This window comes from Trypanosoma rangeli (genome assembly GCF_003719475.1).
Source record: "Trypanosoma rangeli strain AM80 chromosome Unknown Tra_15.4_contig_00400, whole genome shotgun sequence".
Classification (NCBI taxonomy): domain Eukaryota; phylum Euglenozoa; class Kinetoplastea; order Trypanosomatida; family Trypanosomatidae; genus Trypanosoma; species Trypanosoma rangeli.
Genome location: NW_021706146.1, coordinates 1 through 15,775, shown reverse-complemented (window position 1 = coordinate 15,775; position 15,775 = coordinate 1). Strand labels below are relative to the sequence as shown.

General features: G+C 51.3%; 9 protein-coding genes across 9 annotated transcripts, besides 7 other annotated features; all 9 read left to right on the top strand.

The window, feature by feature from the left end:
* Nucleotides 1-1,673, top strand: TraAM80_08321 (uncharacterized protein; the record flags this gene model as incomplete). The annotated part of the gene is made up of 1 exon (XM_029385073.1): nt 1-1,673. A coding segment is annotated over one exon (1,673 nt), but the record flags the coding sequence as incomplete, so codon positions are not given.
* A 403-nt stretch (nt 1,674-2,076) lies between these two features.
* On the top strand, nt 2,077-2,967 carry TraAM80_08320 (uncharacterized protein; the record flags this gene model as incomplete). The annotated part of the gene is made up of 1 exon (XM_029385072.1): nt 2,077-2,967. One exon carries the CDS (start codon nt 2,077-2,079, stop codon nt 2,965-2,967), a length of 891 nt encoding a protein of 296 aa, XP_029235075.1.
* A 302-nt stretch (nt 2,968-3,269) lies between these two features.
* Nucleotides 3,270-3,758, top strand: TraAM80_08319 (uncharacterized protein; the record flags this gene model as incomplete). Its single annotated transcript, XM_029385071.1, has 1 exon — nt 3,270-3,758. The coding sequence occupies one exon, from the start codon at nt 3,270-3,272 to the stop codon at nt 3,756-3,758; it is 489 nt and encodes a 162-aa protein (XP_029235074.1).
* A 649-nt stretch (nt 3,759-4,407) lies between these two features.
* Nucleotides 4,408-4,430: a microsatellite.
* A 388-nt stretch (nt 4,431-4,818) lies between these two features.
* On the top strand, nt 4,819-5,349 carry TraAM80_08318 (uncharacterized protein; the record flags this gene model as incomplete). Its single annotated transcript, XM_029385070.1, has 1 exon — nt 4,819-5,349. One exon carries the CDS (start codon nt 4,819-4,821, stop codon nt 5,347-5,349), a length of 531 nt encoding a protein of 176 aa, XP_029235073.1.
* Nucleotides 5,350-5,612: 263 nt separating this feature from the next.
* On the top strand, nt 5,613-6,431 carry TraAM80_08317 (putative inorganic pyrophosphatase; the record flags this gene model as incomplete). The annotated part of the gene is made up of 1 exon (XM_029385069.1): nt 5,613-6,431. The coding sequence occupies one exon, from the start codon at nt 5,613-5,615 to the stop codon at nt 6,429-6,431; it is 819 nt and encodes a 272-aa protein (XP_029235072.1).
* Nucleotides 6,432-6,608: 177 nt separating this feature from the next.
* Nucleotides 6,609-6,617: a microsatellite.
* Nucleotides 6,618-6,641: a microsatellite.
* Nucleotides 6,642-6,653: a microsatellite.
* A 101-nt stretch (nt 6,654-6,754) lies between these two features.
* On the top strand, nt 6,755-7,849 carry TraAM80_08316 (putative peter pan protein; the record flags this gene model as incomplete). Its single annotated transcript, XM_029385068.1, has 1 exon — nt 6,755-7,849. The coding sequence occupies one exon, from the start codon at nt 6,755-6,757 to the stop codon at nt 7,847-7,849; it is 1,095 nt and encodes a 364-aa protein (XP_029235071.1).
* Nucleotides 7,850-8,116: 267 nt separating this feature from the next.
* Nucleotides 8,117-8,155: a microsatellite.
* Nucleotides 8,127-8,184: a sequence feature (A-rich).
* A 120-nt stretch (nt 8,185-8,304) lies between these two features.
* On the top strand, nt 8,305-8,646 carry TraAM80_08315 (putative CTD nuclear envelope phosphatase 1A-like; the record flags this gene model as incomplete). Its single annotated transcript, XM_029385067.1, has 1 exon — nt 8,305-8,646. One exon carries the CDS (start codon nt 8,305-8,307, stop codon nt 8,644-8,646), a length of 342 nt encoding a protein of 113 aa, XP_029235070.1.
* Nucleotides 8,647-9,122: 476 nt separating this feature from the next.
* On the top strand, nt 9,123-10,016 carry TraAM80_08314 (putative CTD nuclear envelope phosphatase 1A-like; the record flags this gene model as incomplete). Its single annotated transcript, XM_029385066.1, has 1 exon — nt 9,123-10,016. The coding sequence occupies one exon, from the start codon at nt 9,123-9,125 to the stop codon at nt 10,014-10,016; it is 894 nt and encodes a 297-aa protein (XP_029235069.1).
* A 469-nt stretch (nt 10,017-10,485) lies between these two features.
* On the top strand, nt 10,486-15,408 carry TraAM80_08313 (uncharacterized protein; the record flags this gene model as incomplete). Its single annotated transcript, XM_029385065.1, has 1 exon — nt 10,486-15,408. One exon carries the CDS (start codon nt 10,486-10,488, stop codon nt 15,406-15,408), a length of 4,923 nt encoding a protein of 1,640 aa, XP_029235068.1.
* A 100-nt stretch (nt 15,409-15,508) lies between these two features.
* Nucleotides 15,509-15,530: a microsatellite.
* Nucleotides 15,531-15,775: the final 245 nt, after the last annotated feature.

Below are 15,775 nucleotides of genomic sequence, written 5' to 3'. Positions count from 1 at the left end.
GTGTTTTCAAGAAGGCTTCAATCAAACTTGCTTCAGAGTTTTCAAAAAGAAGTTTGTCTGGCAAAAAAGAGGAGGTTAGCCCCTCTCTGTCCATGATACTTAGTAAGTACATTAAAAATGCGTCTGCCTTCTACCTGTGTGACAAAAATGGGGCGGACCCCAGCGAAGCGTACAACGCGGTTGGGGGAAAACGACGTATTTCACTGCAGCTCTTTCCGTCGCACCCAAAATTACCCAAGAATGAGACAGGCGTGCCTCTTACGCTTCACCTCACCATGGTGGCTCACTACGACGGCTCCCTTACCGTTCCTGTAAGGGATTATCATTCCATGGTGGTTCTGATCGACCAAGTGAGGTTGGATGTCGGGAAGGTTCAACAAGAGACGGGCACCGAAAACGGTGCTGCTCGCAGGCATGTGACAGCGTACGCCTTTGGGTTTACGTCGGATACCTCCAAAACCATGGAACTCCGCTACCGTTCTCCGTTTTTGGCTCCACGTGACATTCAATCGAAAGAGGAAGATGTGCGACTTGTGGACTTCTTGTTGCTGCATCCCTCGCAAAATGAACGTGATCTAAAGGTGTTGGATTATGTGACGAACCCGACTTCTGCATGTATTGTTTCTTCAGGATGCAAGGTGGGGAATAAGAAGCGAATTGGAAACCGTGCCGTCTTGGTGTCTCGCTTCAAAACGAGAGTCGATGGTCTATGTAAGGCGTCGTACAAGTGCCAGTTGGTGCTGGGACTGATTCGTCGCTACAACACCGGGGAGGTGGAGGTTGAGCGGTGCGAACGACCTCTTGACCTTGCTTCCATCCTCAACCAGGAGTACTACCCAGACAAGGTCAGAGCCATGACGTTCTCTCGTGGGGAGTTTATGTGGTTCAGGCTTCGCAGGCGCTGCTTTGTGGCACCGGAGGAGTGTCGCAGTGGGTTGCTTTTGCCCTATGATTACGACAATAGCGGCGTGGAAATCAGTGATGTGGTGAACGATGAGGATCGTGTCTTATTATCAACGGGAAATGTAAAACATTTACGCGTGGAAGATGCCACCTCGATGGTAGCCAAGGAAGATGGCACTACGCAGTTATGTGACGAAAATTCTACCACATCGCGTCTGACCAAATATAGTCCCAACAGTGGTTACAGTCGTCCGGATGCGAGTCAGCATGCTGCTGTATCGGTTGTTTCTATTGTGAGAGAAAAGGAACAGGTGGTGGAAAAGCCGGTTCCACGCATAACGGACAGTATAATGACTTCATACAATAACTACGAAGACAATAGTTATGCCCCTGTAGAGAATGAGAAGGAAATGGCGGCGACGGACTTAACAACCGGTACTGTGAAGGGTGGGCCACGGCGAGATTGGGATCGAATGTGTGTAACACCACCAGCCAGTAATAACTTGAGCCCTGTGGCTGTACAACGTGCAATGGCCAATCCATTTGCGTGCGTGTCAAACGCCTCGGAGACTTCAAGGGTCCACTCGTTAGTTATGAAATCCAACACACCAGCAGGGGTAGAACAAAAGTATCTTTTTGAAGAGAAACCGAATATGTCTGAGCGTGATGAAAATCATTCCAAAGAGGAGGCAACAAAGAAAAATGTGGGACTTATTACTTTTGAAATAACTTTTCAGCGAGAGGGCGCTGACAGTGAGTTTACCGAATGACTTACGTAAACGAGGTCGTATACACTGGGGCCTGCCAAAAACCCCAAACACATCTGGGACATCACCGATGTATCAAATGGGAGGGCCAACAGGCCGAAGAGAAGTAATAATAAGACCAAGAATTTGGGTATGTTGTACTCCCTCACTTCTTAACTTCCTTTCTGTGTGTGCAACTAGTATTGACATTATTATTATTATTGTGACAAGTAGTGGTGGTAGTATGGATTTTGGTTTTAATGTGCTCGTTATTAATGAATATTTTTTTTTTCGTGTCTAACTCGTGAGGTTGTACCACAGTACTGCTTCAGACTGTTTGCACACACACAAAAAAAAAAATCACTGTGCTTTGTTCCATTACTTTCTGTCTTTGTTAGCTGCTGTAAGGAGTTGTTTTTTCCATCATATGTTCCGTGGTCTGTTGGGCGGGGCAGGTCGGCAATGGCGTTCAGAGCGCCGGCTCGCGACCGTAATGAAAGCTACTAGTAGAAATCCTGCGCAGAGGTCGACATATCGCATTAGTAGAACCCACCTGGCGAAACAGAGTGCAATGCGGATCAAAGGGGATGCAAAGCGCAATCAAAATCGTGCAATGACCCCATCTGTTAGCTGCAGCGATCTCTCGTATGCAGATGTGGAGTTTTTGCGCAGTCAGCAGGACGAAGCGCTTGCGGAGCATGACGCTCGCGTGAGAGCCTCCGCGCGCGATGCAGGTATCGCCCAACGTCATCGTTCTTTTTCTGTTTCTCCGCAGTATCTGCGGTACAGTAGTGTAGATTCCACTAGCGGTAATAGCATCATTCAAGAGCGCTTTGATGCGTTGGTGCATGACGCGGTGTTAAAGTATGGTCCCCCTCTTCCAGCTGAATTTGTCTCTGAAAATGATGTCGTAACACCATTTGGCTCCAGGGACAATTCGGGGGCGTCCGCGTCTTCGTCGAATGAGGACCCTGGTGTCTGCTACTTTTACGATGAGGTGGAAATCCGGCCTCAGGAGCTGTTCGGTATCATTCGACGGCTAGACCCTCTGTTTAGTGTTCGTACGCATGCCGACGGTGTCCCCTTCTCGTTGCTTATTAAAAACTGTCCGTATCTTAGAGTCTGGGGAGGGAAGGTACACTTTATGCGCTGCCTGAGACGGCTGTCGTTGCGCACCGATGGCGATGGTGAAGGTGATGAGGTGGCGCGTGGGGAGGTAACAACGACGCTCTCAAAGTATAAGATGAGGGAGCCCCCGTCGTTTGATGGCATTCGTCAAGGTCCTCAGCCTTGGATGTATAACTATCGCATGATGTGAAGGAGACGAAGCTCTCTTTTTGATCCGTGTAACACCGTTTTTCTCTCGGCCTTTGTGATTTAGTTTTTTTTTTTTTTTGCTGCTTCACTCCAAGCCCCTGTTTGTGTTTGTGAAAATTTCCCCTCACACTCACTCGATGAGGATGCTGGGCAGTTTGCGTCCTCCTTCGTGCTGTTTTTCTTCCGCTCTAACACACGGTTTTTGGCGTCCTGCTTCTATTTGTGCGTGTGGATTCTGAAGGGCATTGTGGGCGGCGGGCCGGAGCTCCACCCGCGTGACGCCCTTCCTGGCGGCCTTTTACAATGCCAGAGACAGTGGTAGAAGAGGCATGCACTTCGCCTTCCACTGTACGTAGTGTTACGGACGGCATAACTGCACTATTACAGCCCGTTGTTGATGCCGGGAGAGTTGCACAGAGCGTTGTTGCACAGCAGCAACGACTTCATCAAAAAATTGAGGCGTTGAATGAGGAGCTAGAGAAGGCCCGAATGCATTTTAATGCTCTCAACGACGTTCATCGCCGCAAATTAGGCCTTTACAGCGCCAAAATTGCACGATGTCGTGCGAACGTGGCAGTTTTGCTTCGACAACTCTCAGAAATAAAGGAACGACTTTTGCGTGTGCATAGTGTACTTTTGCAGCGGAAGTTAAAGCATCCGGCTGAAAATGCGGCACTGAAGGAAGAGTTGCCCCCTACTGCCTTTGCGCAGGATAATGTGGCCGTGACTGTTTTTGCCACTGAAGAAGTGGAGTCTTCTACGTGGCACAGCAAGCAACCCGAGGAGGTGTAGAAACAACGAGACGGAGATGCATTGCCGCTGCCGAAGTGGGAGACGTATGACGAGTAAAAAAAGAGCACACATACGGAAAGGCTGATATTGTGTTTTTTTTTTTCCATGCTGGTGTGGTGTTCACTACTGCGAATGGGGAGGGGCACTGACTCTAAACTGCGTGAGGATACACCGAGGACTGCTGGTGTTGGAGGTGGGGGTCACTGCCGTTTCCACTCCTGGGAATGCGAGGTAGAGAGACTGTGTCGCTCTGGCACTGGCTTATTGCGCTATGATCTCCTTTTTGTTGCTCTCACGGCGGTTAAAGCGTCTTACTCGTGCCATTGTTAGCGTTTATCGCACTTTCATGTGGTGGCTTTGTGTGCACAGCGGAAAATAAATGTGGTCTCACTTTGGGGGAAGAAGCAAACGACGGGGTTGACGGCACCTGCTTTTCCTGACCACTGGGGAGTGGATGGGTGGAGTTATCCTCACAACCATAGGGTAGGCCTTGGGTGGGTTGGAAACTTGGGTCGCTTGACTGGGGAGGATGCATGTGGTCGTACTCCAACAGGATTTTGTTTTCTACCAAAAACTCCTCTATACTCTTGCTTGGGTGTGAGCTTCTTGTTACGTGGTGGCCCTCTGCGTTTGGAGAGTGACGATTATCTTGTTGTTGCTGTTGTTGTTTTTCCGCAGAGGGTGCGCCTAGCTTTACTCTTTATCTGCGGTTGGATATTGATGTTGTGTTTGGCGGGCCCTTTCACAACCGTACTAAACTTCCGCCTCTCCTTTTTTCTGTGAAATATGTATGCACCCACTTGTAATGGTGCTTGTTTTGTGGCAGCAGCAGCGTTTTTTTTTTTTTTTTGCAGCCTAGTTGGTAAAGCTCACGATTTTACGTCGGAAGCTGTCGTCGGGGAGCCACACGTCGGGGGGCCCCACAGGTGGGGCGGGGCTGCTTGCTCAGGCGCAGGACAACATCGGCCCTGTCTTTGGCGGTGCAGGTCGTTACTGGGACAACTTTAAGCACCAGGCGCGGAATCTCCTCACGGATGAGCCACCAGATGAAGTAGAAATTATGGAGATGCCACAAGGCAATGGAATGATAGACGACTTGCAAGAATTGTCGTCCCTCACATACCGGCAACGTTTTGTGGGTTTCTTTGCTACTCTTGGCATGGGGTTGTGCTTTATCGCGATTGCAGCATTTTTTGCGCCTACCGTTGCCGTTTTTCCGAAGAAGTTTACTTTCTTTCTCACTACAGGAAACATTTTTTGTGTGACATCCACAGCTTTTCTGGTGGGGTTTCAAAAGCAGATGCGGTCTTTCTTCGATGCCAAACGCCTAGAGGCAGCTGTCATGTACGCTGTTTCCACCATCCTTACACTTGTGGCTGCATTGTACTGGAAGTCAAGTTTGTTTTCCATCATCTTTGCGGTGGTTCAGGTGTTTTGTTTGTTGTGGTATGCGCTGAGTTATGTTCCCTTTGCGCGGCGCGCCGTTGGACTTGTTTGTTCATATTTGTGGCTTATTGTTTGGCCTGTACTTCGTGTTGTGTATCAGGCGCTGCAGCAGTGCTGCGGGGCTATTGCCTCGCGTGCGAGATAGTTTTTTGTTTTTTGTTATCTCCGTGTGGCAGAAAGAAGAGGGAGAAGCAGCCACCAGCCACCCTGGTGGGCGCAAACGTAACGGAGATTAGCTGTCATGCTGGTGCGGGCGCGTTTCCTCCCCTCCTTTTTTTTTTTTTATGAGTGTCGTGTCTCCATTTTTTATTTATTTTTACTTTTTTGTGGTGCTCGGTGTTTGTTTCTTTCGACGATTCTTGCAATTTCTTGTGTGTGTTGGGGTCGCGGTTTGACGGTAGCGAGGAAATGCGTGGCACAAGATGTCTGTGGTGCACCGCCGGTGCCGGACCAGCGCTTCCGAGGTGGAAACGGCAGGAAGTTGGGACTCCAGGCACTCATGCATGGCGGATGTTTTTTGCCAGCAACTCCGCTCCGTCAACGGCAAAGTTGAAGGGATTGACAGCGCCTGCGAGCAAGATATGCTCGGCTTGGCACGATCTCATCCTGCATCCTGCCGCGGACACGTCCATTGTTACATTTGTCTGCGAGATCCCGAAAGGGACGCGGGCGAAGATTGAGTTAAACTTGACGGAACTTTACAACCCCCTTGCACACGATGTTGCAAAAAAGAAGGAGGGCCAACCGCTGCGCTTCTACACGTATGGAGACATTCCTTTTAACTACGGTTTTGCTCCACAAACGTGGGAAAACCCGCTGGTGGTGGACGCTGTGACGAAGTGCACCGGCGATGGTGATCCCATAGACGTTGTAGAAGTCTCCAAATCACCTCTCTCTACAGGATCTATTAGGGCTGTGCGCGTGCTTGGTGTGTTGGGGCTTATTGACGAGGGTGAGACGGACTGGAAGATTATCGCAGAGACGCTGCGGTCTGACGGAGGTGACATGTACGGGAGCCTTCAAAAGCTTCCACAGGAGCTAAAGGACACTATTTTTCGGTGGATGCGTGACTACAAGACAACAGACGGAAAGAAGCTGAACGAATTCGTCTTCAATGGCGAAATGCGTGGCGTAGAAGAAGCCTTGGATATCATCAGGGTCTGCTCCAATCAGTACGGCACTCTCCTCGACGGCACCGTCCAAAACCCGGGCTACTGGCTGCGTTAGTGCAAGACACTATACAACTGCTGTGCATCTCCATTACCGAGTCGTTATGTTGGCAAAGGTGTGATGGTAGCATCTTTAAAACATTTTTGTTTGTGCTTGTGTGTTTGCTGTGTTTTATGCTGGGGTGGTATGTCATTCATCCTCTTAGTTGGTTGACTGTGTTTCATGACCTCCCTATTGTTGTAGTTGTTGTTGTTTTTTTTTTTTTTTATGTGTGTGTTGCTTCGGTGGTGCTGATGGACAACAGTTTCCAGGAAGTTGCGGCGGTAGAAACAGTAGCCATTGCATAGTAGCGCGCACACACACGCATACGGGCTTGCGACATGGGAAAGTCCAAGGTGATGCCAGGGACGGTGGACACCACGGAGGCGGACAAGTCAACACCGAAGTCAATTATTATTTACAGAGGCGAGGTTGGTAATAACGTTCGCGCCCTCATGCATGACTGGCGTGCGGTGTTTTTGCCTTGGAGCAGCAGAAATCTTCATGGCAAAAACAGTTCCCTTAAAGACTTTCTGGTCATTGCCTCAACCTTTAGTGTGTCACATCTGCAGTTGTTTACTGCACCCCCGCATGGAACGTCACTGCGCATCATGCGGTTTGCCAACGGTCCGACGTTATGCTTCCGTGTCCTTTCTTTTGAGCTGCGTCATGAGGTTGTCGCGACGCAGCGTCGTCCAGTGTCACTAAGCCACGCCGTCTGGGAGGTGGCGCCCATTGTCGTGCTGAACAACTTTACCCACCCCGATGCCCAGCGACGGCCTGAGGTGTCATTGTTGGAGGCGACATTTAAAGGTATGTTCCCCACAGTGAATATTCAGTTGGTGAAGAACTCTGACATTCAACGTGTGTGTCTCTTTCACTACGACCATGTGGAGCACGTTGTGGAGGTGCGACACTACTTTATTAATGCGAAGGCTGTGGGCGTCAGTAAGACAGTCAAAAAACTTCTTGAACGTCGCTGCCCAACGAAGCTTGGGACGCTGGAGTCCATTGACGATGTTCTTGACCGCGAAGATGTGTGGTCCGACACGGATGGAGAGGGCGAGGAAGTGCCACTCGCTCAGCCCTTCCGCCAACACCGCGAGCAGTGCCGCATTAAACTCCAGGAGATTGGTCCTCGTCTCACGCTGCAGCTTGTGAAGGTTACAAACGGGTTTGCCAGCGGTGAGGTGCTGTTTCATAGGTTTGAGAGCAAGACACCGGCGGAGGTGGCACAAAACGCCATGAAGGTTCGCGCAAAGAGAAGCGAGAAGACCAAGCGAAGGGCGGAACAGGACGAAAACGTGCGCCGAAAAGAAAACATGAAAGAAGAACGCTTGCGAGCAAAGCGGCAGAGACGTGAAGAGGCAATGCGACGGCAGGCAGAGGACCCCCTGGACGTGGTGGACTCTGGCTATGGCGCCGACGCGGAGTGATGAAGGGATGCTTCGTTTCATGCAACAAGAGAGCGTCGAATGAAGATGTGAAGGGGGAGTGTGTAAAGGAATAGCGAGGAAAAGGCGAAGACAGGAAGAACAAATAAAAAGAGAGAGGAACGTTTCTTCAAGGAAAGAAAAAGTGAAGGCGAAGTTTCATAAATGACGATTAAGGTGAAGTTATAGATGGCTGGGTTTTCCCGGTTGGAGTGGAGGTCACGCATCGACCGATAAAATATGTTGCGATGTATGTCAGCGCCCTCCGCTTTCTTAGTAATTTATATTATTATTATTATTATTATTTTTCCGGGTTTTTTTTTTTTTTTTTTTTTTTTGGGGGGGGGGGGTTTTCCGGTTCTTCTCGCTCTTCATTTTCTACAGAGAAGATACGCAGTGCATCTCGCAATATATACCCGGTTTTATTAGTAAGCATTACACATCTCCATTTGTTGAATATGGGTTGCATGCAGCGTCTACTCAACGTAGTCCTTCCCTGTGTCTTTTGCTTATTTCAGGAGGCTCTGTTGGACGGTGTGATGGCATGCAGGAATATTCATAAGACGCTCTACGTACTCGGTTGCTTCTTCACTGGTCGAAGCCATCTTGCTTATCCTTGCCCTTTGGTGCAACTCAAAAAAAAAAAGCCGAATTTGCGCTGTATCGGCGCCGCAAACCTAATTCCTCCGGATCTCTCACTTCCTCTGGCAGCTGTACAGCGTTTGAGCTGTGGGAATCATCTGGTGACAGTATACTACCACGAGAGAATGGCGGGCAGGGGGGTAATTCCCCCTTGCTAGAACAAACCAACCCGTTCTCGACAGGTAAAGGTGATGCTGCACCCAAAGAATGTTGGGTTCAACGTTGTGTGCGGCGTGGTCAGAAGGGTGAGCTCGTGGAGTGGCTGCCAAATACACGTGCGACACCGCTTGTCTCACCAACGTATCATCTTTGCCACTCGGAAAGCCTGCACCACCTTGTGAACAACATTATTGGACCCATTCAACAGCCAACGGTTTCCGCGTTACCAACGAGGCACACAGCACCTCAGTGGCCACCGCATGCGTCTGGTCGCTCCCTCGCCCGACACGATGATCGCCAGAGCGATACTGGCTTCACCACCGATGACTACAGTAGCACTACCAGTGGCCAACGTCATCCGCTGCGTAACAAGGCGGCCTTGTTGGGCCTGACTCATGGCTCAGCAGATGCCAGAGGCGATAAAGTGTTACAATCTGTCTCCACTGTTGTTTATCGACGCGAAAGCAGTAAGCAGATGCAGTTTGGACGCTCCGTGGGTGCAAGAGTGCCGTTGCAACCTATTGCTTCCATAACCTCTCACCACGTTCTTTCCTACCAGGCCACACGCCAAAAAGTACTCATCATGGACCTTGACGAGACACTCTGCTTTGTGTCAACAAAACTGTCTGCCTGCCGTTATCCCCCAACCTTTTCAGAGGTTATTCCGACCGCCACAGGGGCGGAACTTTTTTTTATTTGGGAAAGGCCACATTTACATTTATTTCTTCGTACTCTAGCGAAGCTGTTTAATCTTGCCCTTTTTACATCTTCGACCAAGCCGTACGCGGACTCCATTCTTCGTCGCCTGGACCCAGAAAGACTCATTAAGCGTCGTTACTACCGACACCATTGCGGACAGGTCTCTCGGGCTGCGTTTACGGGGACGCCTGAACAACGCGGTGCGGCACAGAATGTGGGATCATCCTGTGAAACGACGTCACCAGGTGCGATAAATGCAGTGGCACCCACACAGCAACGTTGCAAAATAATCGCCCTTGAGGCTGTAACGAGTGGCATGAGAAGTACTGTGCCGCGTTCTACCGCTGCCACTGACGACAACAAGACGTCTGATAAAGGTGAAGCTGAAAATAGCACAGTACTTGTGAAGGATCTTCGCATCCTAAAAGTTCCACCGGAGTTAATGGTCATGGTTGACAACGTGGAGGAATGCGTTTTGGCCAATCGAGATAACGCGCTCATTTTGCCTCCGTTTTTCCCACCCGCATTTGTGGGCACAACAGACAATGAGGCAGACGATGACGTTTTGCTTGCCCTTATTCCCTTGTTGGAATCCTTGCTGGTTGTTCCGGACGTGCGCTCTGTACTGCGGCACGGGCGAATTCATTGGCCCCAACGAAGTGAAAAGTGAACGTCGAATGAAGTCACCATACTTTTTTTCTTCTTCAATTGATCTTTGTTTTACGCCTTTATTTGGAAGTTTGAGCTTCACTGTGCGTAGGAAGCGTGTGATTAATGTTTCTTGGGCTTTGGTATGGGCCTGCGTGTTGGCTGGGGCTGTTGTTGTTGTTTCTGGTACTGCTGCGTGTCATGTTTCCTGCTTTAATCACTGGTGTTATGCGGCTCTGTTTATTAGTACACATAGGTCGCGATTTGTTTTGTGTGTTTCCGCTTGTTATTGCCGCCGTTTGTTTGTTGTTCTTTTTTTTTTGTCTCCTGCAACCTCTTTTTCGTTACATCCCATTATTTTTTGTCTGCGTGGCTCTGCTTGCGTGCTTGGATGTCTGGCGGCATGATCCTCATTCCACACGCACTGGGGGAGGGAAGGAGGAAGTGAAGAAGGACAAAGTGACGAAGAACGAGGCACGTGTGGGCGACTCATGCTTTTCATGCTTGGCCGGCGCGCCCTCTCAAGGGTTGCACCCGCGGCGCGTGTCGCCTGCAACAGCGGCGTCCGCCTGCTGAGCTATTCAGCACTGCAGCTGGCACCCAAGAGACGAGCAACGGCGGCAGCACGGGGAGCGGCTGCTGCATCGGTGGCAGCGGAGGTGACTGATGTCTTGCCGCGACGCCGGCAACGAAAAGCCAAAGAGGAAAGCCTTGACAACGAAAGCGTAAAACCGCGAGGGTCTCGGGCCTCCTCTTTGCCCCCCGCAAAAAAGAAGCTGAAGGAGGCGCGACCTGTAGTCGAGGCAGTAAAACGACCCACCCCCATTTCACGCGATGAAAAGGGTGAGACTGCCAACGCAAACTTCACCATTGACGTCCTTCGTGTTGTGGAGGAGTGGGGGGCGGTGTGTGCAAATGTGCATTTGGAGGACATGGAGAATGGGGAGACACAAGGCGAAACTAAGAATGCCGCGCCTTCCGCCCCTGTGGCGGCCAACAAAAAAGGAAGAGCCCAACTTGGTGCCGCTGCTCTTGCTGCACTCCTCGCTCGGGCTGCAAAGATGCCAGAGGAATACCCAACACTTTACGGCGTGCTGCAGGTTTACCAACAGAAGTCCCCCTCTAGAAATGGTGTGGTCGTTCTCAACGCAGTGGAGCTTGTGCGTAGCGTGGATCAACTCTCAACCCTCGTGGCTTTCCTGCGAGTGTATCGTACAAGTGCTTTCAGCAGTACTCCGGTATACGAGGCAGTTATGGAGGATCTTGTGCAAGCCGCGACGCTGCTTTGGCATGAAAAGTCAAATACCACCATAAAAGGCGAGCGAAATGAGACTGTTATGCGGACCACACTGATGTGGCTTTCCTTAGAACTCCGGAGGAATTATTTTGAGGTTAGTACCAAAGCAGCAAGGACGACAGATCAACCCAAAGGAGGTACGAAAAAGGGAGGAGAGAAAAAAGGTGGCTCCCTTGAACACAGGGAATGGTTAGAGGAGACCACCCGACGATTACTTGCAGAAGTTACCGTCTCCGCCGCCGCCGACATAGCCCGAGAAGCAACTGGTCGTGATCTACGAACACTAACTGAGGGTGTGGTGAATATGTCCCTTGTGCTTCTTACTTCTGCAATGGCAAGTGAAGTAGAAATGTACGCTGCACACGCGGAAGCATGGGAACGGGGAACTTCCCAATTGCAGAAGTCTATCGACGTTTACCTTAATCGCAACTCATCCGAGGAAACGTTGAAGCGTAGCATGGAGCAGGTGCAAGAGCACGGGTTTGACTTGCTAGATGCTCTTTGCTTTTTGGCAATGGTGGACACCGCCCTTTCTCCACTATTACGAGAACGCTTGAAAGGCAATGCAGCTGACTGCTTTCTAAAACTGTGTTGTGCTGTGGAGGCACGGCCGGCCGTATTTACGGAGGTCCTTTGCACCCCAGAAATGGCACAACGTGTGCGGGCATTACCTTCAAAAGATCTTGGCGAGGCTGTTCAGGCAGCTATCTTCACAGGTGCGGCACTCTTTTGTGAGCGCGCCGATGACGCTGCGGTGGAGCAGATGCTTCACAACATGCGGGTGGTAAAAATCTCGTCTCTTAGGCACGAAGGGGATGTCTGCGTTGATGCCGAGGAAAAAGAAGAAAACGAAACGGAGGAGCCGTCTCCACAATCGAGGCGTGCGAATATCGCATACGGGCTCTTTTCCGCTGGGTTTGACCCCGAGGCGGTGCTGAGTAGTGGGCTGTGCGTTGGACATAGTGCGATGGAGATGCTTGAGCTGCTACATGCTGCTGCTTTTTTCTCACGATCGTTTGCTCTTTCCCCGCTGCCCACTCGGCTCTCCTTGCAGCTCACAGCGGAGAGCACAGCTCTGATCGAGGCGCGTATTCGGGCAGAGAATCGTGCAGGGGTGGCACCAACAGATTGCGTTGAGGGGCTGAAGCCCCTTGCAGACTTACTGGAAAAGTTCACCCGTGTGAAGTACAAGGAGGGTGGGGAAGGTGATGCCATTGTACCCCTTGGAACTGTTTTTTATTTGGCTCTTGAAACCGCCGTAGAGCTCCTTGTGCGTGGAGAGGAAAAGAAGCTCAGTTTGCAGCTCCCACGGCTGCTTGCATTATTGGAGTGGGAGGGCTCGTACCATTACCTTGTTGACGGGCTGTTGTTTTTAATTGATGGATTTGTTGGGCGTTTCCGCATCGCAGGACGACGCCAACACGAGCGGGCAGAACAAAAGTGGGGCAGCACGTCTATGGAGGTTGAACGCTCCTTGTCGGAGGTGACGGCGCTTTTTGTTCCACGTGTTGTAGAGGCGGTTCAGAGACAATTGGCGAAAACAAAACGTGCCAGCGTGATGAGTGATGCAGAGCAAAAGGAGGCGGCACAGTTGCTGCAGGAAATTTTACGCTTTACCGTCTATGTGGCTGCATGCGGCATGAATGGGGCGACAGCGAAGCAACTCGTTGGACTGCATACCATGGTTGTCAAGGGACTCACCTCTGGCGCTTCCGACGCCAGCCTTGCATCGTTATCGGAGACGGTCATACGGATGAATATTCTTGTCTCGCATGTGGCGGCGAAGCAACGGGAATTTGGCGTCGCACGTCACCCTGGATCACCTGGACTGCGGCACTGCAGTATTTTTCTCAACGACGTCGTTGCTGCCCACTTAAAGCCGATTGCGGCGGTTATTCGCCGCGGTGGCAATATTGTGGTGGCTCAAGGGCGTTATCAGGTGCTTTCCATTGTGAGTCTTCTCTTCCGACTCGTGTCTGAGTATGCAGTGGAGGCAGAGCCAACGGAGCTAAGAGCGTTTCGCACGGACGTGTTGGACCCCACACTGACGCGTGTTCTGCAGCAGCAAAACAGTGAGAATGTGGAGTGCAACGAAACGCTTGATCTCGACGCCCTAAGTGAGATTACGGTTGTGATGTGCGTGCCCCATACGATTCATCACCTTTCCCGCCAACTGTTGGATCAACTCGCCGCCGCAGTGACAGTGGCAGCGCCGAGGCAGTTTAAATTGGCCCGTACAGAGGACCAGCGACGGTACGCAAGCAGAACAGCCGCGCGATTGCTCGTTTCTGCCGCTGCGGTTTGCCAGCTCCGACAGGACGAGCTGACAGCACGGTACCTCTCCGTCGTGCAAGCGTTAGGGCCGTTGCTCCTTTCAGCGGAGATTTCAGCCGTGTTGTGGTCTTTCGTGACATTTCATGTACCGTCAGACAGCGATGCGGTTGCTGAACTCCGAAATCGTCTAGCGGCAGAGGCGGGGGCGGCGAATTCACTATTGTCTGTGCCGGAGACAATTTCATCGCTGCAAGTGCTTTGCGAACTGGAAGACACCATTAGGTTTGCTTATCCAGCAATCCTGCGGCGCATTATTTACTCTCAACATCCGTTAACACCAGGGGAAGTTGGCATTCTTGTACGCATTGCTACAAGGCTGCAACAACTACGCGGCACTCTCCCTGAGGATGACCTAAAGTTTCTTCAAGAACTTCCGATCTCCCTTGCGGAAGTCGTGTTGCGAGTTCGTCAGCAGTGCTCGGCGTCGGATCTACCACTTGTGTTGCAGGGGTTCGCTCAGTTGGATGCGGAGCGTTACGGTGATCTAAAAGACCGGGTTATGAAGGCGTACATCCTTCGTACCATTCAGCTCCGCCCACTGCTGGGGCCCAAGGAGGTCGTTGAATGCCTGGAGAGTTATGCCGCGGCGCGGGTGAGTCATCAATATCTGTTTGGTGTGCTCCTGGCACGCGTGGCAGACGTGAAGTTAAAGTTTTCATTGCCTCTTGTAGTGCGTCTCGTTCGGTGCGGGGTGAACGCGTCGTGTGACAATACCGTTCGAGCAGCGTGCCTCACGGCCGCGCGGCCGGTATTTCTTGCACTTGTCCGTCACATACTGCAAAGTGATCCCGCTTCGCTTCCCGCTGTCGCAAGCAACGCCGTGGTTGTGTTGCAATGCCTTACCGAAGCCTTTCCTAACGACCCCACTAGCGATCTTCTGCTGCAGAACATGGCGGCACACCACACAGCCCTCTCACTCTCTACAATGATGGCCGTGCTCGAACTGATCGCGAGGAGGAGCTCGACCGAGTACAACATTTTGAGGTGCATGACAGAGCACGCCACCGCCGCACTTTTTCCACAGACCTCCCCCAAGGCATTTGCAGAACTGACGCGGCTATTTTTACGGTGTGGCGTGCGTTCTCGCATTCTGTTTGAAGCTGTGTCGCAGCGTTTTAAGGAAATTAGCAACAAATGCGATGCCGATGTTTTGGCAACTCTTGCTGAGGCCCTTGCCGTCGCCCACGTTGACCTGGAACCGGATGTCATCTCAACGTTTCTTGAGCGCGTCGTGGCTCTTTCCGAAGGAAAGGAGCTACACTTTCAGTTGCACCATTGTATCGGCATTTTAAAGCTGCTTTCGTATCTGGAGACAAAAGAGGTGGCGCACGCCACTGCCCTTCTTCTTTTGTGTGCCAGAAAAGCGATGGAGGCGAATGAGGCGCCCCACGATGGCGCAACGCTGCAAGAAGCCCAAAACATTAATATTCTTTTATCAGCCTGTCTTCGGGCAAACCCCTCGCGGCACCGAGCGCTTGCAAAGCAGTGCGCAGACGCGTTGCTGTGGATCTTTGAGGCGGAGCGCCCTGGGAACGAAAAGAACTGCGGGAGCTGCCAGCTCGACCTCATGCTCGTCGTCGAATTGGCCAACCACATGGTGCGGTTGGGGCTGGGAAGCCACCCTGCAGTTCCGCATCTCTTCAACACCCTCTACGAGAAACGGAGCGCACTCATGCGACGCCGTCTTTTGCTACAAACAGCCACCGAGACCATCCAGGCAGCAGGGGAAAGCGCGCATCAACAACTCTACGATCTTCTTGTGCAGGGCAGACTTGTGGCCTAAGACGGGTTTAGCTGCAGTTGGTTGCTCGCACTGTGCCGTTTGGCGCTCGCATCCCTGTTGCCTCTTTGTTTTTATGGGTTTTTTTTTTTTTCACAGCCGTAAAAAAACAAAACAAAAAAAAACGACAATCTTCTGGCGGCGGGGCCGCCCCTTCTTCACACAATAAACGCAAAAACGGCTGTATTCGACAAATCCCGTTTTGTATGGAGTCTCCGTCTTTTTTTTCTTCCACGCCCACGCTTGCCGGGGTGAATTCGGCGCTGGGGCGAAACCGCGTTTCAAACTTTCTGTTTCTTCTTGTTTTCCTTCCCTTTTTCGCATCGCCCCCAGTGGAAGAGGAAGCTTGCAGCCGCTTCTCTCGCGGGAT